The sequence below is a fragment of the Oncorhynchus masou genome, unplaced genomic scaffold (genome assembly GCF_036934945.1).
Source record: "Oncorhynchus masou masou isolate Uvic2021 unplaced genomic scaffold, UVic_Omas_1.1 unplaced_scaffold_3089, whole genome shotgun sequence".
Lineage (NCBI taxonomy): Eukaryota > Metazoa > Chordata > Actinopteri > Salmoniformes > Salmonidae > Oncorhynchus > Oncorhynchus masou.
Window position 1 is genome coordinate 6,380 of NW_027009507.1, and position 23,218 is coordinate 29,597.

Consider the following 23,218-nt stretch of genomic DNA (forward strand, 5'->3'; position numbering starts at 1 on the left):
CCTCTCTCTCTCTGTCTTTGCCCCCCCCTCTCTCACTCTCTCTATGCCCCCTCTCTCTCCCCCTCCCCCTCTCCCTCCCCCTCCTCTCTCCCCAGCCAAAGCCATCTCCTGTCTTGTCTACAGTGAATAAGACTCTGACGGTGCCAGGTAGGAGAGTCTACAACAAGACCACTGGCTCAGACAGCAACACCAGAACCAACTCCCAGCCCAGCTCTCCTGTTACCAAGACCAGGTAACACACCTTAACATAGAGGCACCAGAACCAACTCCCAGCCCAGCTCTCCTGTTACCAAGACCAGGTAACACACCTTAACATAGAGGCACCAGAACCAACTCCCAGCCCAGCTCTCCTGTTACCAAGACCAGGTAACACACCTTAACATAGAGGCACCAGAACCAACTCCCAGCCCAGCTCTCCTGTTACCAAGACCAGGTAACACACCTTAACATAGAGGCACCAGAACCAACTCCCAGCCCAGCTCTCCTGTTACCAAGACCAGGTAACACACCTTAACATAGAGGCACCAGAACCAACTCCAGGCCCAGCTCTCCTGTTACCAAGACCAGGTAACACACCTTAACATAGAGGCACCAGAACCAACTCCCAGCCCAGCTCTCCTGTTACCAAGACCAGGTAACACACCTTAACATAGAGGCACCAGAACCAACTCCCAGCCCAGCTCTCCTGTTACCAAGACCAGGTAACACACCTTAACATAGAGGCACCAGAACCAACTCCCAGCCCAGCTCTCCTGTTACCAAGACCAGGTAACACACCTTAACATAGAGGCACCAGAACCAACTCCCAGCCCAGCTCTCCTGTTACCAAGACCAGGTAACACACCTTAACATAGAGGCACCAGAACCAACTCCCAGCCCAGCTCTCCTGTTACCAAGACCAGGTAACACACCTTAACATAGAGGCACCAGAACCAACTCCCAGCCCAGCTCTCCTGTTACCAAGACCAGGTAACACACCTTAACATAGAGGCACAGAACCAACTCCAGGCCCAGCTCTCCTGTTACCAAGACCAGGTAACACACCTTAACATAGAGGCACCAGAACCAACTCCCAGCCCAGCTCTCCTGTTACCAAGACCAGGTAACACACCTTAACATAGAGGCACCAGAACCAACTCCCAGCCCAGCTCTCCTGTTACCAAGACCAGGTAACACCCTTAACATAGAGGCACCAGAACCAACTCCCAGCCCAGCTCTCCTGTTACCAAGACCAGGTAACACACCTTAACATAGAGGCACCAGAACCAACTCCCAGCCCAGCTCTCCTGTTACCAAGACCAGGTAACACACCTTAACATAGAGGCACCAGAACCAACTCCAGGCCCAGCTCTCCTGTTACCAAGACCAGGTAACACACCTTAACATAGAGGCACCAGAACCAACTCCAGGCCCAGCTCTCCTGTTACCAAGACCAGGTAACACACCTTAACATAGAGGCACCAGAACCAACTCCCAGCCCAGCTCTCCTGTTACCAAGACCAGGTAACACACCTTAACATAGAGGCACCAGAACCAACTCCCAGCCCAGCTCTCCTGTTACCAAGACCAGGTAACACACCTTAACATAGAGGCACCAGAACCAACTCCCAGCCCAGCTCTCCTGTTACCAAGACCAGGTAACACACCTTAACATAGAGGCACCAGAACCAACTCCCAGCCCAGCTCTCCTGTTACCAAGACCAGGTAACACACCTTAACATAGAGGCACCAGAACCAACTCCCAGCCCAGCTCTCCTGTTACCAAGACCAGGTAACACACCTTAACATAGAGGCACCAGAACCAACTCCCAGCCCAGCTCTCCTGTTACCAAGACCAGGTAACACACCTTAACATAGAGGCACCAGAACCAACTCCCAGCCCAGCTCTCCTGTTACCAAGACCAGGTAACACACCTTAACATAGAGGCACCAGAACCAACTCCCAGCCCAGCTCTCCTGTTACCAAGACCAGGTAACACACCTTAACATAGAGGCACCAGAACCAACTCCCAGCCCAGCTCTCCTGTTACCAAGACCAGGTAACACACCTTAACATAGAGGCACCAGAACCAACTCCCAGCCCAGCTCTCCTGTTACCAAGACCAGGTAACACACCTTAACATAGAGGCACCAGAACCAACTCCAGGCCCAGCTCTCCTGTTACCAAGACCAGGTAACACACCTTAACATAGAGGCACCAGAACCAACTCCAGGCCCAGCTCTCCTGTTACCAAGACCAGGTAACACACCTTAACATAGAGGCACCAGAACCAACTCCCAGCCCAGCTCTCCTGTTACCAAGACCAGGTAACACACCTTAACATAGAGGCACCAGAACCAACTCCCAGCCCAGCTCTCCTGTTACCAAGACCAGGTAACACCCTTAACATAGAGGCACCAGAACCAACTCCCAGCCCAGCTCTCCTGTTACCAAGACCAGGTAACACACCTTAACATAGAGGCACCAGAACCAACTCCCAGCCCAGCTCTCCTGTTACCAAGACCAGGTAACACACCTTAACATAGAGGCACCAGAACCAACTCCCAGCCCAGCTCTCCTGTTACCAAGACCAGGTAACACACCTTAACATAGAGGCACCAGAACCAACTCCCAGCCCAGCTCTCCTGTTACCAAGACCAGGTAACACACCTTAACATAGAGGCACCAGAACCAACTCCCAGCCCAGCTGGGATTTAGGAGATGCCATGTACTGTCTGATTTAGGAGAGATGAAGAGGAGAGGCCATGTACCTCCTACGGGCCAGTCCTCCTCCTCCTCCTGCGGGCTAGTCGTCCTCCTCCTCCTGCGGGCTAGTCCTCCTCCTCCTCCTGCGGGCTAGTCCTCCTCCTGCGGACTAGTCCTCCTCCTCCTCCTGCGGGCTAGTCCTCCTCCTGCGGGCTAGTCCTCCTCCTCCTCCTGCGGGCTAGTCCTCCTCCTGCGGGCTAGTCCTCCTCCCCTCCTCCTCTCAGCGCGAGCCAGTCCTCCTCCTCCTCCAGCGGTCCAGTCCTCCTCCTACGGGCTAGTCCTCCTCCTGCGGGCTAGTCCTCCTCCTCCTCCAGCGGGCCAGTCCTCCTCCTCCTCCAGCGGTCCAGTCCTCCTCCTACGGGCTAGTCCTCCTCCTGCGGGCTAGTCCTCCTCCTCCTCCTGCGGGCTAGTCCTCCTCCTCCTCCTGCGGGCTAGTCCTCCTCTTCCTCCTGCGGGCTAGTCCTCCTCCTGCGGGCTAGTCCTCCTCCTACGGGCTAGTCCTCCTCCTCCTCCTGCGGGCTAGTCCTCCTCCAGCGGGCCAGTCCTCCTCCTCCTCCTCCGGGCTAGTCCTCCTCCTCCTCCAGCGGGCCAGTCCTCCTCCTACGGGCTAGTCCTCCTCCTCCTCCTGCGGGCTAGTCCTCCTCCTCCTCCTGCGGGCTAGTCCTCCTCCTCCAGTTCGGGCCAGTCCTCCTCCTCCTCCAGCGGAGCCAGTCCTCCTCCTCCTCCTGCGGGCTAGTCCTCCTCCTCCTCCAGCGGGCCAGTCCTCCTCCTCCTCCAGCGGGCCAGTCCTCCTCCTCCTCCAGCGGGCCAGTCCTCCTCCTCCTCCTCCTGCGGGCTAGTCCTCCTCCTCCTCCTGCGGGCTAGTCCTCCTCCTCCTCCTCTGCGGGCTAGTCCTCCTCCTGGGGCTAGTCCTCCTCCTCCTCCTGCGGGCTAGTCCTCCTCCTACGGGCTAGTCAGATCCTCCTCCTCCAGCGGGCCAGTCCTCCTCCAGCGGGCTAGTCCTCCTCCTCCTCCTCCAGCGGAGCCAGTCCTCCTCCTCCTCCTGCGGGCTAGTCCTCCCCTCCTCCTCCTGCGGGCTAGTCCTCCTCCTCCTCCTGCGGGCTAGTCCTCCTCCTCCTCCTCCTGCGGGCTAGTCCTCCTCCTCCTCCTGCGGGCTAGTCCTCCTCCTCCTCCAGCGGGCCAGTCCTCCTCCAGCGGGCTAGTCCTCCTCCTCCTCCTCCAGCGGGCCAGTCCTCCTCCTCCTCCTGCGGGCTAGTCCTCCTCCTCCTCCAGCGGGCCAGTCCTTCTCCTCCTCCTGCGGGCTAGTCCTCCTCCTGCGGGCTAGTCCTCCTCCTCCTCCTGCGGGCTAGTCCTGCGGGCTAGTCCTCCTCCTCCTCCTGCGGGCTAGTCCTCCTCCTCCTCCTGCGGGCTAGTCCTCCTCCTCCCAGCGGGCTAGTCCTCCTCCTCCAGCGGAGCTGAGTCCTCCTCCTGCGTGAGCTGGTCCTCCTCCTCCTCCTCCTCCTCCTGCGGGCTGACAGTCCTCCTCCTGCGGGCTAGTCCTCCTCCCTGCGAGGCTAGTCCTCCTCCTCCTGCGGGCTAGTCCTCCTCCTCCTCCAGCGGGCTAGTCCTCCTCCTGCGGGCTAGTCCTCCTCCTGCGGGCTAGTCCTCCTCCTGCGGGCTAGTCCTCCTCCAGCGGGCTAGTCCTCCTCCTGCGGGCTAGTCCTCCTCCTGCGGGCTAGTCCTCCTCCTGCGGGCTAGTCCTCCTCCTCCTGCGGGCTAGTCCTCCTCCTCCTCCAGCGGGCTAGTCCTCTTCCTCCTCCTGCGGGCTAGTCGTCCTCCTGCGGGCTAGTCCTCCTTCTCCTCCTGCGGGCTAGTCCTCCTCCTCCTCCTGCGGGCTAGTCCTCCTCCTGCGGGCAGGACCTCCTAGAAGAAGCATGACACTAATAATAAAAAAATATAACATCTTTACACCTGAACACACACCATTAATATAGATGCCTAAACTCACACTTCCTGTTGATGTCAATCCCCTTCCTGTCCTGTAGGGATGTTGTGACGGAGTCGTCAGAGGGCGGGGCTAGAGAGAATGAAGAGAACCCTGTTATCACCAAGACGGACGACGGGAAGAAGGTGAGAGAGAAGGCCCTGTCTTTGATTCCTCCTGACCTAAACTGACCCCTCAGACCACCTAAACTGACCCCTCAGACCACCTAAACTGACCCCTCGGACCACCTAAACTGACCCCTCGGACCACCTAAACTGACCCCTCGGACCACCTAAACTGACCCCTCGGACCACCTAAACTGACCCCTCGGACCACCTAAACTGACCCCTCGGACCACCTAAACTGACCCCACAGACCACCTAAACTGACCCCTCCGACCTCCTTCAATTCGTTTTGAGAAGGAGGCGGAGAGATTAAATGAGAAAGAAAGCCCAGTAAAATCCTACCTTTTTGATTTTGGTCACATTTGTATACATTAGTTCATTTAACCCTGTGAAACCTTGTTAGTTCATTTAACCCTGTGAAACCTCATTAGTTCATTTAACCCTGTGAAACCTCATTAGTTCATTTAACCCTGTGAAACCTCATTAGTTCATTTAACCCTGTGAAACCTCATTAGTTCATTTAACCCTGTGAAACCTCATTAGTTCATTTAACCCTGTGAAACCTCATTAGTTTCATTTAACCCTGTGAAACCTCATTAGTTCATTTAACCCTGTGAAACCTCATTAGTTCATTTAACCCTGTGAAACCTCATTAGTTCATTTAACCCTGTGAAACCTCATTAGTTCATTTAACCCTGTGAAACCTCATTAGTTCATTTAACCCTGTGAAACCTCATTAGTTCATTTAACCCTGTGAAACCTCATTAGTTCATTTAACCCTGTGAAACCTCATTAGTTCATTTAACCCTGTGAAACCTCATTAGTTCATTTAACCCTGTGAAACCTCATTAGTTCATTTAACCCTGTGAAACCTCATGTTAGTTATTTTAACCCTGTGAAACCTCATTAGTTCATTTAACCCTGTGAAACCTCATTAGTTCATTTAACCCTGTGAAACCTCATTAGTTCATTTAACCCTGTGAAACCTCATTAGTTCATTTAACCCTGTGAAACCTCATTAGTTCATTTAACCCTGTGAAACCTCGTTAGTTCATTTAACCCTGTGAAACCTCTTTAGTTCATTTAACCCTGTGAAACCTCATGTTAGTTCATTTAACCCTGTGAAACCTCATGTTAGTTCATTTAACCCTGTGAAACCTCGTTAGTTCATTTAACCCTGTGAAACCTCATTAGTTCACTTAACCCTGTGAAACCTCATTAGTTCATTTAACCCTGTGAAACCTCGTTAGTTCATTTAACCCTGTGAAACCTCTTTAGTTCATTTAACCCTGTGAAACCTCATGTTAGTTCATTTAACCCTGTGAAACCTCATGTTAGTTCATTTAACCCTGTGAAACCTCGTTAGTTCATTTAACCCTGTGAAACCTCGTTAGTTCATTTAACCCTGTGAAACCTCATTAGTTCACTTAACCCTGTGAAACCTCATTAGTTCATTTAACCCTGTGAAACCTCATTAGTTCATTTAACCCTGTGAAACCTCATTAGTTCATTTAACCCTGTGAAACCTCATTAGTTCACTTAACCCTGTGAAACCTCGTCATGTTAGTTCATTTAACCCTGTGAAACCTCATTAGTTCATTTAACCCTGTGAAACCTCATTAGTTCATTTAACCCTGTGAAACCTCGTTAGTTCATTTAACCCTGTGAAACCTCGTTAGTTCATTTAACCCTGTGAAACCTCATTAGTTCATTTAACCCTGTGAAACCTCATTAGTTCATTTAACCCTGTGAAACCTCGTTAGTTCATTTAACCCTGTGAAACCTCGTTAGTTCATTTAACCCTGTGAAACCTCATTAGTTCATTTAACCCCGTGAAACCTCGTCATGTTAGTTCATTTAACCCTGTGAAACCTCGTTAGTTCATTTAACCCTGTGAAACCTCATTAGTTCATTTAACCCCGTGAAACCTCGTTAGTTCATTTAACCCTGTGAAACCTCGTTAGTTCATTTAACCCTGTGAAACCTCATATTTATTCCTTCTCTAATTTTGTATATTTTTAAAACACCACTTCCTCTCCTCTCTCTCAGGAGGACACAGTGACCTCTGACCTCACCACAGGTGCTTCAACCATCCCCAAACCTCGCCGCGGACGCCCCCCCAAGGCCACACCCTCCCCTCTGGCCAATGAGAAGGAAGGAGGGGCAGGCAAAGGCAGGAAGAGGGCGGCACCTGCTCAGGACTCCGCCCCCTCGGGGGAGCCAAACTCCATCAAGATCCCTAAAGCTGAGGATGTGACGCAGATCTTAGACCTGCAGAGGTGAGGAGAGACAGATCCTAGACCTGGTGAGGGGAGACAGATCCTAGACCTGGTGAGGAGAGACAGATCCTAGACCTGGTGAGGAGAGACAGATCCTAGACCTGGTGAGGAGAGGAGAGACAGATCCTAGACCTGGTGAGGAGGAGACAGATCCTAGACCTGGTGAGGAGGAGACAGATCCTAGACCTGGTGAGGAGAGACAGATCCTAGACCTGGTGAGGAGAGACAGATCCTAGACCTGGTGAGGAGAGACAGATCCTAGACCTGGTGAGGAGAGGAGAGACAGATCCTAGACCTGGTGAGGAGAGACAGATCCTAGACCTGGTGAGAGGAGAGACAGATCCTAGACCTTGGTGAGGTGAGGAGAGACAGATCCTAGACCTGGTGAGGTGAGGAGAGACAGATCCTAGACCTGGTGAGGGGAGGAGAGACAGATCCTAGACCTGGTGAGGAGGAGGAGAGACAGATCCAGATCCTGGACCTGGTGAGGAGAGACAGATCCTAGACCTGGTGAGGTGAGGAGAGACAGATCCTAGACCTGGTGAGGAGAGACAGATCCTAGACCTGGTGAGGTGAGGAGAGACAGATCCTAGACCTGGTGAGGAGAGGAGAGACAGATCCTAGACCTGGTGAGGAGGTGAGGAGAGACAGATCCTAGACCTGGTGAGGGGAGACAGATCCTAGACCTGGTGAGGAGAGACAGATCCTAGACCTGGTGAGGGGAGACAGATCCTAGACCTGGTGAGGAGGAGACAGATCCTAGACCTGGTGAGGAGAGACAGATCCTAGACCTGGTGAGGAGAGGAGAGACAGATCCTAGACCTGGTGAGGAGAGAGACAGATCCTAGACCTGGTGAGGTGAGGAGAGACAGATCCTAGACCTGGTGAGGAGACAGATCCTAGACCTGGTGAGGAGAGGAGACAGATCCTAGACCTGGTGAGGTGAGACAGATCCTAGAGACAGATCCTAGACCTGGTGAGGTGAGGAGAGACAGATCCTAGACCTGGTGAGGTGAGGAGAGACAGATCCTAGACCTGGTGAGGAGAGGAGAGACAGATCCTAGACCTGGTGAGGTGAGACAGATCCTAGACCTGGTGAGGGGAGGTGAGACAGATCCTAGACCTGGTGAGGAGAGACAGATCCTAGACCTGGTGAGGAGAGACAGATCCTAGACCTGGTGAGGGGAGGAGAGACAGATCCTAGACCTGGTGAGGTGAGGAGAGACAGATCCTAGACCTGGTGAGGGGAGACAGATCCTAGACCTGGTGAGGAGAGACAGATCCTAGACCTGGTGAGGAGAGGAGAGACAGATCCTAGACCTGGTGAGGTGAGGAGAGACAGATCCTAGACCTGGTGAGGAGAGGAGAGACAGATCCTAGACCTGGTGAGGAGAGACAGATCCTAGACCTGGTGAGGTGAGGAGAGACAGATCCTAGACCTGGTGAGGAGAGACAGATCCTAGACCTGGTGAGGAGAGACAGATCCTAGACCTGGTGAGGAGAGGAGAGACAGATCCTAGACCTGGTGAGGAGAGGAGAGACAGATCCTAGACCTGGTGAGGAGAGGAGAGACAGATCCTAGACCTGGTGAGGAGAGACAGATCCTAGACCTGGTGAGGTGAGGAGAGACAGATCCTAGACCTGGTGAGGGGAGGAGAGACAGATCCTAGACCTGGTGAGGTGAGGAGAGACAGATCCTAGACCTGGTGAGGAGAGACAGATCCTAGACCTGGTGAGGGGAGACAGATCCTAGACCTGGTGAGGTGAGGAGAGACAGATCCTAGACCTGGTGAGGAGAGACAGATCCTAGACCTGGTGAGAGGAGACAGATCCTAGACCTGGTGAGGAGAGGAGAGACAGATCCTAGACCTGGTGAGGAGAGGAGAGACAGATCCTAGACCTGGTGAGGTGAGGAGAGACAGATCCTAGACCTGGTGAGGGAGGAGAGACAGATCCTAGACCTGGTGAGGAGAGACAGATCCTAGACCTGGTGAGGAGAGACAGATCCTAGACCTGGTGAGGGGAGGAGAGACAGATCCTAGACCTGGTGAGGAGAGACAGATCCTAGACCTGGTGAGGAGAGACAGATCCTAGACCTGGTGAGGAGAGGAGAGACAGATCCTAGACCTGGTGAGGAGAGGAGAGACAGATCCTAGACCTGGTGAGGTGAGGAGAGACAGATCCTAGACCTGGTGAGGTGAGGAGAGACAGATCCTAGACCTGGTGAGGAGAGGAGAGACAGATCCTAGACCTGGTGAGGAGGAGAGACAGATCCTAGACCTGGTGAGGTGAGACAGATCCTAGACCTGGTGAGGAGGAGACAGATCCTAGACCTGGTGAGGAGGAGACAGATCCTAGACCTGGTGAGGAGAGACAGATCCTAGACCTGGTGAGGAGAGACAGATCCTAGACCTGGTGAGGGAGGAGAGACAGATCCCAGACCTGGTGAGGTGAGACAGATCCTAGACCTGGTGAGGAGAGACAGATCCTAGACCTGGTGAGGGAGGAGAGACAGATCCTAGACCTGGTGAGGTGAGGAGAGACAGATCCTAGACCTGGTGAGGTGAGGAGAGACAGATCCTAGACCTGGTGAGGAGGAGACAGATCCTAGACCTGGTGAGGAGAGGAGAGACAGATCCTAGACCTGGTGAGGGGAGGAGAGACAGATCCTAGACCTGGTGAGGAGAGGAGATCCTAGACAGATCCTAGACCTGGTGAGGGAGGAGAGACAGATCCTAGACCTGGTGAGGTGAGGAGAGACAGATCCTAGACCTGGTGAGGTGAGGAGAGACAGATCCTAGACCTGGTGAGGTGAGGAGAGACAGATCCTAGACCTGGTGAGGTGAGGAGAGACAGATCCTAGACCTGGTGAGGAGAGACAGATCCTAGACCTGGTGAGGAGAGACAGATCCTAGACCTGGTGAGGTGAGGAGAGAGACAGATCCTAGACCTGGTGAGGTGAGGAGAGACAGATCCTAGACCTGGTGAGGAGAGACAGATCCTAGACCTGGTGAGGAGAGACAGATCCTAGACCTGGTGAGGTGAGGAGAGACAGATCCCTGACCTGGTGAGGAGAGACAGATCCTAGACCTGGTGAGGAGAGGAGAGACAGATCCTAGACCTGGTGAGGAGAGGAGAGACAGATCCCTGACCTGGTGAGGTGAGGAGAGACAGATCCCTGACCTGGTGAGGTGAGACAGATCCCTGACCTGGTGAGGAGAGACAGATCCTAGACCTGGTGAGGAGAGACAGATCCTAGACCTGGTGAGGAGAGACAGATCCTAGACCTGGTGAGGTGAGGAGAGACAGATCCTAGACCTGGTGAGGTGAGGAGAGACAGATCCTAGACCTGGTGAGGAGAGACAGATCCTAGACCTGGTGAGGAGAGACAGATCCTAGACCTGGTGAGGAGAGACAGATCCTAGACCTGGTGAGGTGAGGAGAGACAGATCCTAGACCTGGTGAGGAGAGACAGATCCTCGACCTGGTGAGGTGAGGAGAGACAGATCCTAGACCTGGTGAGGTGAGACAGATCCTAGACCTGGTGAGGGGAGGAGAGACAGATCCTAGACCTGGTGAGGAGAGGAGAGACAGATCCTAGACCTGGTGAGGAGAGGAGAGACAGATCCTAGACCTGGTGAGGAGAGAGGACAGATCCTAGACCTGCTGAGGAGAGACAGATCCTAGACCTGGTGAGGTGAGACAGATCCTAGACCTGGTGAGGAGAGACAGATCCTAGACCTGGTGAGGAGAGACAGATCCTAGACCTGGTGAGGAGAGACAGATCCTAGACCTGGTGAGGAGAGGAGAGACAGATCCTAGACATGGTGAGGAGAGACAGATCCTAGACCTGGTGAGGAGAGGAGAGACAGATCCTAGACCTGGTGAGGAGAGACAGATCCTAGACCTGGTGAGGAGAGGAGAGACAGATCCTAGACCTGGTGAGGAGAGACAGATCCTAGACCTGGTGAGGAGAGACAGATCCTAGACCTGGTGAGGAGAGACAGATCCTAGACCTGGTGAGGGGAGACAGATCCTAGACCTGGTGAGGAGAGACAGATCCTAGACCTGGTGAGGGGAGGAGAGACAGATCCTAGACCTGGTGAGGAGAGGAGAGACAGATCCTAGACCTGGTGAGGAGAGACAGATCCTAGACCTGGTGAGGGGAGGAGAGACAGATCCTAGACCTGGTGAGGAGAGACAGATCCTAGACCTGGTGAGGGGAGACAGATCCTAGACCTGCAGAGGTGAGGGGAGACAGATCCTAGACCTGGTGAGGTGAGGAGAGACAGATCCTAGACCTGGTGAGGAGAGACAGATCCTAGACCTGGTGAGGTGAGACAGATCCTAGACCTGGTGAGGTGAGGAGAGACAGATCCTAGAACTGGTGAGGTGAGGAGAGACAGATCCTAGACCTGGTGAGGTGAGACAGATCCTAGACCTGGTGAGGTGAGACAGATCCTAGACCTGGTGAGGTGAGGAGAGACAGATCCTAGACCTGGTGAGGGGAGGAGAGACAGATCCTAGACCTGGTGAGGAGAGGAGAGACAGATCCTAGACCTGGTGAGGGGAGGAGAGACAGATCCTAGACCTGGTGAGGAGAGACAGATCCTAGACCTGGTGAGGAGAGACAGATCCCAGACCTGGTGAGGTGAGGAGAGACAGATCCTAGACCTGGTGAGGTGAGACAGATCCTAGACCTGGTGAGGTGAGACAGATCCTAGACCTGGTGAGGTGAGGAGAGACAGATCCTAGACCTGGTGAGGGGAGGAGAGACAGATCCTAGACCTGGTGAGGAGAGGAGAGACAGATCCTAGACCTGGTGAGGAGAGACAGATCCTAGACCTGGTGAGGGGAGGAGAGACAGATCCTAGACCTGGTGAGGAGAGACAGATCCTAGACCTGGTGAGGAGAGACAGATCCCAGACCTGGTGAGGTGAGGGAGAGACAGATCCTAGAGAGAGACAGATCCCTAGAGACAGATCTGGTGAGGAGAGGAGAGACAGATCCTAGACCTGGTGAGGAGAGACAGATCCTAGACCTGGTGAGGAGAGACAGATCCTAGACCTGGTGAGGTGAGGAGAGACAGATCCTAGACCTGGTGAGGGAGGAGAGACAGATCCTAGACCTGGTGAGGAGGAGAGACAGATCCTAGACCTGGTGAGGTGAGACAGATCCTAGACCTGGTGAGGTGAGGAGAGACAGATCCTAGACCTGGTGAGGAGAGACAGATCCTAGACCTGGTGAGGTGAGACAGATCCTAGACCTGGTGAGGTGAGGAGAGACAGATCCTAGAACTGGTGAGGTGAGGAGAGACAGATCCTAGACCTGGTGAGGTGAGACAGATCCTAGACCTGGTGAGGTGAGACAGATCCTAGACCTGGTGAGGTGAGGAGAGACAGATCCTAGACCTGGTGAGGTGAGGAGAGACAGATCCTAGAACTGGTGAGGAGAGGAGAGACAGATCCTAGACCTGGTGAGGTGAGACAGATCCTAGACCTGGTGAGGTGAGACAGATCCTAGACCTGGTGAGGTGAGGAGAGACAGATCCTAGACCTGGTGAGGTGAGACAGATCCTAGACCTGGTGAGGTGAGACAGATCCTAGACCTGGTGAGGTGAGGAGAGACAGATCCTAGACCTGGTGAGGGGAGGAGACAGATCCTAGACCTGGTGAGGAGAGGAGAGACAGATCCTAGACCTGGTGAGGAGAGACAGATCCTAGAGGAGAGACAGATCCTAGACCTGGTGAGGAGAGACAGATCCTAGACCTGGTGAGGAGAGGAGAGACAGATCCTAGACCTGGTGAGGAGAGGAGACCTGACAGATCCTAGACCTGGTGAGGAGAGGAGAGACAGATCCTAGACCTGGTGAGGAGAGACAGATCCTAGACCTGGTGAGGAGAGGAGAGACAGATCCTAGACCTGGTGAGGAGAGGAGAGACAGATCCTAGACCTGGTGAGGGGAGGAGAGACAGATCCTAGACCTGGTGAGGGGAGGAGAGACAGATCCTAGACCTGGTGAGGAGAGACAGATCCTAGACCTGGTGAGGAGAGGAGAGACAGATCCTAGACCTGGTGAGGAGAGGAGAGACAGATCCTAGACCTGGTGAGGAGAGGAGAGACAGATCCTAGACCTGGTGAGGAGAGACAGATCCTAGACCTGGTGAGGAGAGGAGAGACAGATCCTATACTTGGTGAGGAGAGGAGAGACAGATCCTAGACCTGGTGAGGAGAGACAGATCCTAGACCTGGTGAGGAGAGACAGATCCTAGACCTGGTGAGGTGAGGAGAGACAGATCCTAGACCTGGTGAGGTGAGGAGAGACAGATCCTAGACCTGGTGAGGAGAGACAGATCCTAGACCTGGGTGAGGAGGAGAGACAGATCCTAGACCTGGTGAGGGAGGAGAGACAGATCCTAGACCTGGTGAGGAGAGACAGATCCTAGACCTGGTGAGGAGAGACAGATCCTAGACCTGGTGAGGGGAGGAGAGAGACAGATCCTAGACCTGGTGAGGAGAGACAGATCCTAGACCTGGTGAGGAGAGACAGATCCTAGACCTGGTGAGGAGAGGAGAGACAGATCCTAGACCTGCAGAGGTGAGGAGAGACAGATCCTAGACCTGGTGAGGTGAGGAGAGACAGATCCTAGACCTGGTGAGGTGAGGAGAGACAGATCCTAGACCTGGTGAGGTGAGGAGAGACAGATCCTAGACCTGGTGAGGTGAGGAGAGACAGATCCTAGACCTGGTGAGGTGAGGAGGAGACAGATCCTAGACCTGGTGAGGTGAGGAGAGACAGATCCTAGACCTGGTGAGGTGAGACAGATCCTAGACCTGGTGAGGAGAGAGACAGATCCTAGACCTGGTGAGGAGAGACAGATCCTAGACCTGGTGAGGAGAGACAGATCCTAGACCTGGTGAGGTGAGGAGAGACAGATCCTAGACCTGGTGAGGTGAGACAGATCCTAGACCTGGTGAGGTGAGGAGAGACAGATCCTAGACCTGGTGAGGTGAGGAGAGACAGATCCTAGACCTGGTGAGGGGAGACAGATCCTAGACCTGGTGAGGGGAGACAGATCCTAGACCTGGTGAGGGGAGGAGAGACAGATCCTAGACCTGGTGAGGTGAGGAGAGACAGATCCTAGACCTGGTGAGGTGAGGAGAGACAGATCCTAGACCTGGTGAGGTGAGGAGAGACAGATCCTAGACCTGGTGAGGAGAGACAGATCCTAGACCTGGTGAGGTGAGGAGAGACAGATCCTAGACCTGGTGAGGAGAGGAGAGACAGATCCTAGACCTGGTGAGGTGAGGAGAGACAGATCCTAGACCTGGTGAGGTGAGGAGAGACAGATCCTAGACCTGGTGAGGTGAGGAGAGACAGATCCTAGACCTGGTGAGGTGAGGAGAGACAGATCCTAGACCTGGTGAGGAGAGACAGATCCTAGACCTGGTGAGGAGAGACAGATCCTAGACCTGGTGAGGAGAGGAGAGACAGATCCTAGACCTGCAGAGGTGAGGAGAGACAGATCCTAGACCTGGTGAGGTGAGGAGAGACAGATCCTAGACCTGGTGAGGTGAGGAGAGACAGATCCTAGACCTGGTGAGGTGAGGAGAGACAGATCTTAGACCTGGTGAGGTGAGGAGAGACAGATCCTAGACCTGGTGAGGAGAGGAGAGACAGATCCTAGACCTGGTGAGGAGAGACAGATCCTAGACCTGGTGAGGAGAGACAGATCCTAGACCTGGTGAGGGGAGACAGATCCTAGACCTGGTGAGGAGAGGAGAGACAGATCCTAGACCTGGTGAGGAGAGGAGAGACAGATCCTAGACCTGGTGAGGTGAGGAGAGACAGATCCTAGACCTGGTGAGGTGAGGAGAGACAGATCCTAGACCTGGTGAGGTGAGGAGAGACAGATCCTAGACCTGGTGAGGTGAGACAGATCCTAGACCTGGTGAGGTGAGGAGAGACAGATCCTAGACCTGGTGAGGAGAGACAGATCCTAGACCTGGTGAGGAGAGACAGATCCTAGACCTGGTGAGGAGAGGAGAGACAGATCCTAGACCTGGTGAGGAGAGACAGATCCTAGACCTGGTGAGGGGAGACAGATCCTAGACCTGGTGAGGTGAGGAGAGACAGATCCTAGACCTGGTGAGGGAGGAGAGACAGATCCTAGACCTGGTGAGGTCCTAGAGGAGAGACAGATCCTAGACCTGGTGAGGAGAGACAGATCCTAGACCTGGTGAGGTGAGGAGAGACAGATCCTAGACCTGGTGAGGTGAGGGGAGACAGATCCTAGACCTGGTGAGGGGAGACAGATCCTAGACCTGGTGAGGGGAGGAGAGACAGATCCTAGACCTGGTGAGGGGAGACAGATCCTAGACCTGGTGAGGTGAGGAGAGACAGATCCTAGACCTGGTGAGGTGAGGAGAGACAGATCCTAGACCTGGTGAGGAGAGACAGATCCTAGACCTGGTGAGGTGAGGAGAGACAGATCCTAGACCTGGTGAGGAGAGGAGAGACAGATCCTAGACCTGGTGAGGTGAGGAGAGACAGATCCTAGACCTGGTGAGGTGAGGAGAGACAGATCCTAGACCTGGTGAGGTGAGGAGAGGTGACAGATCCTAGACCTGGTGAGGAGAGGAGAGACAGATCCTAGACCTGGTGAGGAGAGACAGATCCTAGACCTGGTGAGGAGAGACAGATCCTAGACCTGGTGAGGGGAGACAGATCCTAGACCTGGTGAGGAGAGGAGAGACAGATCCTAGACCTGGTGAGGAGAGGAGAGACAGATCCTAGACCTGGTGAGGAGAGACAGATCCTAGACCTGGAGAGGAGAGACAGATCCTAGACCTGGTGAGGTGAGGAGAGACAGATCCTAGACCTGGTGAGGAGAGACAGATCCTAGACCTGGTGAGGGGAGACAGATCCTAGACCTGGTGAGGTGAGACAGATCCTAGACCTGGTGAGGAGAGGAGAGACAGATCCTAGACCTGGTGAGGAGAGACAGATCCTAGACCTGGTGAGGAGAGGAGAGACAGATCCTAGACCTGGTGAGGGAGGAGAGACAGATCCTAGACCTGGTGAGGAGAGACAGATCCTAGACCTGGTGAGGGAGGAGAGACAGATCCTAGACCTGGTGAGGTGAGGAGAGACAGATCCTAGACCTGGTGAGGTGAGGAGACAGATCCTAGACCTGGTGAGGAGAGACAGATCCTAGACCTGGTGAGGTGAGGAGAGACAGATCCTAGACCTGGTGAGGTGAGGAGAGACAGATCCTAGACCTGGTGAGGAGAGGAGAGACAGATCCTAGACCTGGTGAGGAGAGGAGAGACAGATCCTAGACCTGGTGAGGTCCTAGAGGAGAGACAGATCCTAGACCTGGTGAGGTAGGAGAGACAGATCCTAGACCTGGTGAGGAGAGACAGATCCTAGACCTGGTGAGGAGAGACAGATCCTAGACCTGGTGAGGAGAGACAGATCCTAGACCTGGTGAGGTGAGGAGAGACAGATCCTAGACCTGGTGAGGTGAGGAGAGACAGATCCTAGACCTGGTGAGGAGAGGGAGAGACAGATCCTAGACCTGGTGAGGAGAGACAGATCCTAGACCTGGTGAGGAGAGACAGATCCTAGACCTGGTGAGGAGAGACAGATCCTAGACCTGGTGAGGGGAGGAGAGACAGATCCTAGACCTGGTGAGGAGAGAGACAGATCCTAGACCTGGTGAGGTGAGGAGAGACAGATCCTAGACCTGGTGAGGAGAGACAGATCCTAGACCTGGTGAGGAGAGGAGAGACAGATCCTAGACCTGGTGAGGAGAGACAGATCCTAGACCTGGTGAGGTGAGACAGATCCTAGACCTGGTGAGGGGAGGAGAGACAGATCCTAGACCTGGTGAGGAGAGGAGAGACAGATCCTAGACCTGGTGAGGTGAGGAGAGACAGATCCTAGACCTGGTGAGGAGAGATCCTAGAGAGACAGATCCTAGACCTGGTGAGGAGAGACAGATCCTAGACCTGGTGAGGTGAGGAGAGACAGATCCTAGACCTGGTGAGGTGAGGAGAGACAGATCCTAGACCTGGTGAGGAGAGGAGAGACAGATCCTAGACCTGGTGAGGAGAGACAGATCCTAGACCTGGTGAGGTGAGACAGATCCTAGACCTGGTGAGGGGAGGAGAGACAGATCCTAGACCTGGTGAGGAGAGGAGAGACAGATCCTAGACCTGGTGAGGGGAGGAGAGACAGATCCTAGACCTGGTGAGGTGAGGGGAGACAGATCCTAGACCTGGTGAGGAGAGGAGAGACAGATCCTAGACCTGGTGAGGAGAGACAGATCCTAGACCTGGTGAGGTGAGACAGATCCTAGACCTGGTGAGGTGAGACAGATCCTAGACCTGGTGAGGTGAGACAGATCCTAGACCTGGTGAGGAGAGACAGATGAGACAGATCCTAGACCTGGTGAGGGAGACAGATCCTGGTGAGAGGAGAGACCTGATGAGGTGAGGAGAGACAGATCCTAGACCTGGTGAGGAGAGAGACAGATCCTAGACCTGGTGAGGTGAGGAGAGACAGATCCTAGACCTGGTGAGGGGAGACAGATCCTAGACCTGGTGAGGAGAGACAGATCCTAGACCTGGTGAGGAGAGACAGATCCTAGACCTGGTGAGGTGAGGAGAGACAGATCCTAGACCTGGTGAGGAGAGACAGATCCTAGACCTGGTGAGGAGAGGAGAGACAGATCCTAGACCTGGTGAGGAGAGACAGATCCTAGACCTGGTGAGGAGAGACAGATCCTAGACCTGGTGAGGTGAGGAGAGACAGATCCTAGACCTGGTGAGGTGAGGAGAGACAGATCCTAGACCTGGTGAGGAGAGACAGATCCTAGACCTGGTGAGGAGAGGAGAGACAGATCCTGGTGAGACCTGGTGAGGAGAGACTGGTGAGGAGAGACAGATCCTAGACCTGGTGAGGAGGAGAGACAGATCCTAGACCTGGTGAGGTGAGGAGAGACAGATCCTAGACCTGGTGAGGAGGAGAGACAGATCCTAGACCTGGTGAGTTGAGGAGAGACAGATCCTAGACCTGGTGAGGAGAGACAGATCCTAGACCTGGTGAGGGGAGGAGAGACAGATCCTAGACCTGGTGAGGAGAGGAGAGGAGAGACATTTCAGCTGAAGAAATTAAATTGTCTATTGTTTTGTTGCTATATAGAAGGATAGGGTGTGTGTGTGTGTGTGTGTGTGTGTGTGTGTGTGTGTGTGTGTGTGTGTGTGTGTGGTCTCTAAGGTCCTCTCTTCTTGTTTCAGGTAAACAGCAGACCACTGCAGCCCAGATCAAGACCCTAAAGAAACTCTCTCTCTCTGTCTCTCTCTCTCTGTCTCTCTCTCTCTCTCTCTCTCTCTCTCTCTCTCTCTCTCTCTCTCTCTCTCTCTCTCTCTCTCTCTCTCTCTCTCTCTCTCTCTCTCTCTCTCTCTCTCTCTCTCTCTCTCTCTCTGTCTCTCTCTCTCTCTCTCTCTCTCTCTCTCTCTCTCTCTGTCTCTCTCTGTCTCTCTCTCTCTCTCTCTCTCTCTCTCTCTCTCTCTCTCTCTCTCTCTCTCTCTCTCTCTCTCTCTCTCTCTCTCTGTCTCTCTCTCTCTCTCTCTCTCTCTCTCTCTCTCTCTCTCTCTCTCTCTCTCTCTCTCTCTCTCTCTCTCTCTCTGTCTCTCTCTCTCTCTCTCTCTCTCTCTCTCTCTCTCTCTCTCTCTCTCTCTCTCTCTCTCTCTCTCTCTCTCTCTCTCTGTCTCTCTCTCTCTCTCTGTCTCTCTTTCTCTCTCTCTCTCTCTCTCTCTTTCTCTCTCTCTGTCTCTGTCTCTCTCTCTTTCTCTCTCTCTCTCTCTCTTTCTCTCTCTCTCTCTCTCTCTCTCTCTCTCTCTCTCTCTCTAGTCCTGATCTGATTCTCCGTTGTATGTGGGTCTTAATCTCCAAAACATTGTTTTTGTTGCTCTTTATCTTTTGTGGAGCAGTTGTTTTGAAAAGAAATATTTCCAAGCCGTTTTAATCTGGTTTTGATGACAAAACAAGTTGTTGCTTATTAAATTCCCCCCCCAGGATATATTGCCTCTTCCTCCTCTATCCCCTCCTTCCTGTCTCTCTCTGTCCTGTCCCCTCCTTCCTGTCTCTCTCTGTCCCCTCCTTCCTGTCTCTCCCCTCCTTCCTGTCTCTCTCTCTCCCCTCCTTCCTGTCTCTCTCTGTCCCCTCCTTCCTGTCTCTCTCTCCCCCTCCTTCCTGTCTCTCTCTGCCCCCTCCTTCCTGTCTCTCTCTGTCCCCTCCTTCCTGTCTCTCTCTGCCCCCTCCTTCTGTCTCTCTCTGTCCCCTCCTTCCTGTCTCTCTCTGTCCCCTCCTTCCTGTCTCTCTCTGTCCTCCTTCCTGTCTGTCTCTGTCCCCTCCAAAACATTGTCTTTTGTCCCCTCCTTTATGTCTCTTCTGCCCCCTCCTTCCTGTCTCTCTCTGTCCCCTTTTTCTGTTTTGATGACAAAACCTTCCTGTCTCTCTCCTCTCTGTCCCCTCCTTCCTGTCTCTCTCTCTCTGTCCCCTCCTTCCTGTCTCTCTCTCTCTGTCCCCTCCTTCCTGTCTCTCTCTCTCTGTCCCCTCCTTCCTGTCTCTCTCTCTCTCTCTGTCCCCTCCTTCCTGTCTCTCTCTCTCCCCTCTGTCCCCCTCCTTCCTGTCCTCTCTCTCTCTCTGTCCCCTCCTTCCTGTCTCTCTCTCTCTCTCTGTCCCCTCCTTCCTGTCTCTCTCTCTCTGTCCCCTCCTTCCTGTCTCTCTCTCTCTGTCCCCTCCTTCCTGTCTCTCTATCATCAGTGTGTTTATTTTATATAGTTTAAAACTTGGCTATTATGTACTTAAGCCATATATATATACTGTATGTTTGGCTGTGTGATAAACACACACAGTTCTTTCTCACACTTGTTTGAGGAGGGAAGGGAGGAAGGAGAGGAGGAGTTGGGCCACTCTTCAGAAAAAGCGTTGTACAAGCAGGGCTTAACTGACGAAGAGACAAACTTGTCATTTTCCTTTCCACATCTTTTTAGCAGTCAAAACATTGAGAACTTTGAAATTAAAATTTGTATTGAAATTTAAGTCTGTTGGTTAATTACTGGGGGGGTGGGGCTTCAAGTTAGTTGAATGTTTCAGCATCTTCTACACATTTGGTCTGAGAAGTGACATTAGAGATACCAGCTGATCTGTGATCGCTTGCTCTCCCCTGGCCTTCCCAGGGAGATGGATTCCAGCTGATCTGTGATCACTTGCTCTCCCCTGGCCTTCCCAGGGAGATGGATTCCAGCTGATCTGTGATCGCTTGCTCTCCCCTGGCCTTCCCAGGGAGATGGATTCCAGCTGATCTGTGATCGCTTGCTCTCCCCTGGCCTTCCCAGGGAGATGGATTCCAGCTGATCTGTGATCGCTTGCTCTCCCCTGGCCTTAGGGTCAATGTTTCTTCTTGCTTGTCATGAATTAAAGGAAGTAATTCTTTTTTAAAGAAGGACTTCAGAAATTCAAACGGTTTAGAAAATAAAATGTCATGCGATTCTCTTTTACTACTTTGCAAGTTTATTTCTATATTTTAGTCAGAAAAGCGTTTTTTATTTCTGCCTTGATGTAGATGGGTTTCAGGATGGGTTTTCACATTTAATTTTTATGCAGAAAATAAAATCCTTTTTAGATGTAATGCGATACTGTGTTATACTTCTGACCAAGAATCATTCCCCTGTCCATCGGGTCGATTCTCCAATACTTCTGTTTGCTCATCAATTCATGCATCTTGGTTGGAAGTAGGAGAAGGAAGGGTGGACAGGAGGTAACCCAGACCTCCAGGAGGTCACTACAGGAGGTAACCCAGATCTCGAGCAGGTAACTGAAGGATGTAACCCAGATCTCCAGGAGGTAACTGAAGGATGTAACCCAGACCTCCAGGAGGTAACTGAAGGATGTAACCCAGATCTCGAGCAGGTTACTACAGCAGGTAACCCGGGCCTCCAGGAGGTTACTACAGGGGGTGGACAGCAGATAACCCAGACCTCCAGAAGGTTACTACAGGAGGTGGACTAGACCCCCAGTAGGTTACTACAGGAGGTAGACTATACCCCCAGTAGGTTACTACAGGAGGTAGACTAGACCCCCAGTAGGTTACTACAGGTGGTGGCCAGCAGGTAGACTAGACCCCCAGTAGGTTACTACAGGAGGTAGACTAGACCCCCAGTAGGTTACTACAGCAGGTAGACTAGACCCCCAGTAGGTTACTGCAGCAGGTAGACTAGACCCCCAGTAGGTTACTACAGGAGGTGGACTAGACCCCCAGTAGGTTACTACAGGGGGTAGACTAGACCCCCAGTAGGTTACTACAGCAGGTAGACTAGACCCCCAGTAGGTTACTACAGGGGGTAGACTAGACCCCCAGTAGGTTACTACAGCAGGTAGACTAGACCCCCAGTAGGTTACTACAGGAGGTAGACTAGACCCCCAGTAGGTTACTACAGCAGGTAGACTAGACCCCCAGTAGGTTACTACAGCAGATAGACTAGACCCCCAGTAGGTTACTACAGCTGGTAACCCAGACCCCCAGTAGGTTACTACAGGAGGTAGACTAGACCCCCAGTAGGTTACTACAGCAGGTAGACTAGACCCCCAGTAGGTTACTACAGGAGGTAGACTAGATCCCCAGTAGGTTACTACAGCAGGTAACCCAGACCCCCAGTAGGTTACTACAGCAGGTAGACTAGACCCCCAGTAGATTTGTAAGTCGCTCTGGATAAGAGCGTCTGCTAAATGACTTAAATGTAAATGTAAATGTTACTACAGCAGGTAGACTAGACCCCCAGTAGGTTACTACAGCAGGTAGACTAGACCCCCAGTAGGTTACTACAGCAGGTAGACTAGACCCCCAGTAGGTTACTACAGCAGGTAGACTAGACCCCCAGTAGGTTACTACAGCAGGTAGACTAGACCCCCAGTAGGTTACTACAGCTGGTAGACTAGACCCCCAGTAGGTTACTACAGCAGGTAGACTAGATCCCCAGTAGGTTACTACAGGAGGTAGACTAGACCCCCAGTAGGTTACTACAGCAGGTAGACTAGACCCCCAGTAGGTTACTACAGCTGGTAGACTAGACCCCCAGTAGGTTACTACAGCAGGTAGACTAGATCCCCAGTAGGTTACTACAGGAGGTAGACTAGACCCCCAGTAGGTTACTACAGCTGGTAGACTAGACCCCCAGTAGGTTACTACAGGAGGTAGACTAGACCCCCAGTAGGTTACTACAGCAGGTAGACTAGACCCCCAGTAGGTTACTACAGCTGGTAGACTAGACCCCCAGTAGGTTACTACAGGAGGTAGACTAGACCCCCAGTAGGTTACTACAGGAGGTAGACTAGACCCCCAGTAGGTTACTACAGGAGGTAACCCAGACCCCCAGTAGGTTACTACAGCAGGTAGACTAGACCCCCAGTAGGTTACTACAGCTGGTAGACTAGACCCCCAGTAGGTTACTACAGGAGGTAGACTAGATCCCCAGTAGGTTACTAAATGAGGTAGACTAGACCTCCAGTAGGTTACTACAGCTGGTAGACGAGACCCCCAGTAGGTTACTACAGCAGGTAGACTAGACCCCCAGTAGGTTACTACAGCTGGTAGACTAGACCTCCAGTAGGTTACTACAGGAGGCAGACTAGACCCCCAGTAGGTTACTACAGGAGGTGGCCAGCAGGTAGACTAGACCCCCAGGAGGTTACTACAGGAGGTAGACTAGACCTCCAGGAGGTTACTACAGGAGGTGGCCAGCAGGTAGACTAGACCCCCAGTAGGTTACTACAGCAGGTAGACTAGACCCCCAGTAGGTTACTAGAGGAGGTGGCCAGCGGTTCGAGCGTTTGATCAGTCATTTAAAGATCGCTGGTTGGACACAAAATCTTTGAAATTGATGAATGTTCCTTTTTACAAAACCACAGACTGGTCATTAAAGGGATGGGAAGATGATCCTTAAATGTATTAAACACATGAAGACTGGTCCTTAAAGGGATGTGTAAATATATTAAACACATGAAGACTGGTCCTTAAAGGGATGTATTAAACAC

General features: G+C 52.9%; 1 protein-coding gene across 1 annotated transcript; it reads left to right on the forward strand.

The window, feature by feature from the left end:
* Positions 1–95: 95 nt before the first annotated feature.
* Positions 96–19,200, forward strand: LOC135534162 (sister chromatid cohesion protein PDS5 homolog A-like; the record flags this gene model as incomplete). Its single annotated transcript, XM_064961275.1, has 4 exons — positions 96–232; positions 4,771–4,855; positions 6,884–7,113; positions 18,418–19,200. Coding segments are annotated over 4 exons (456 nt in total), but the record flags the coding sequence as incomplete, so codon positions are not given.
* Positions 19,201–23,218: the final 4,018 nt, after the last annotated feature.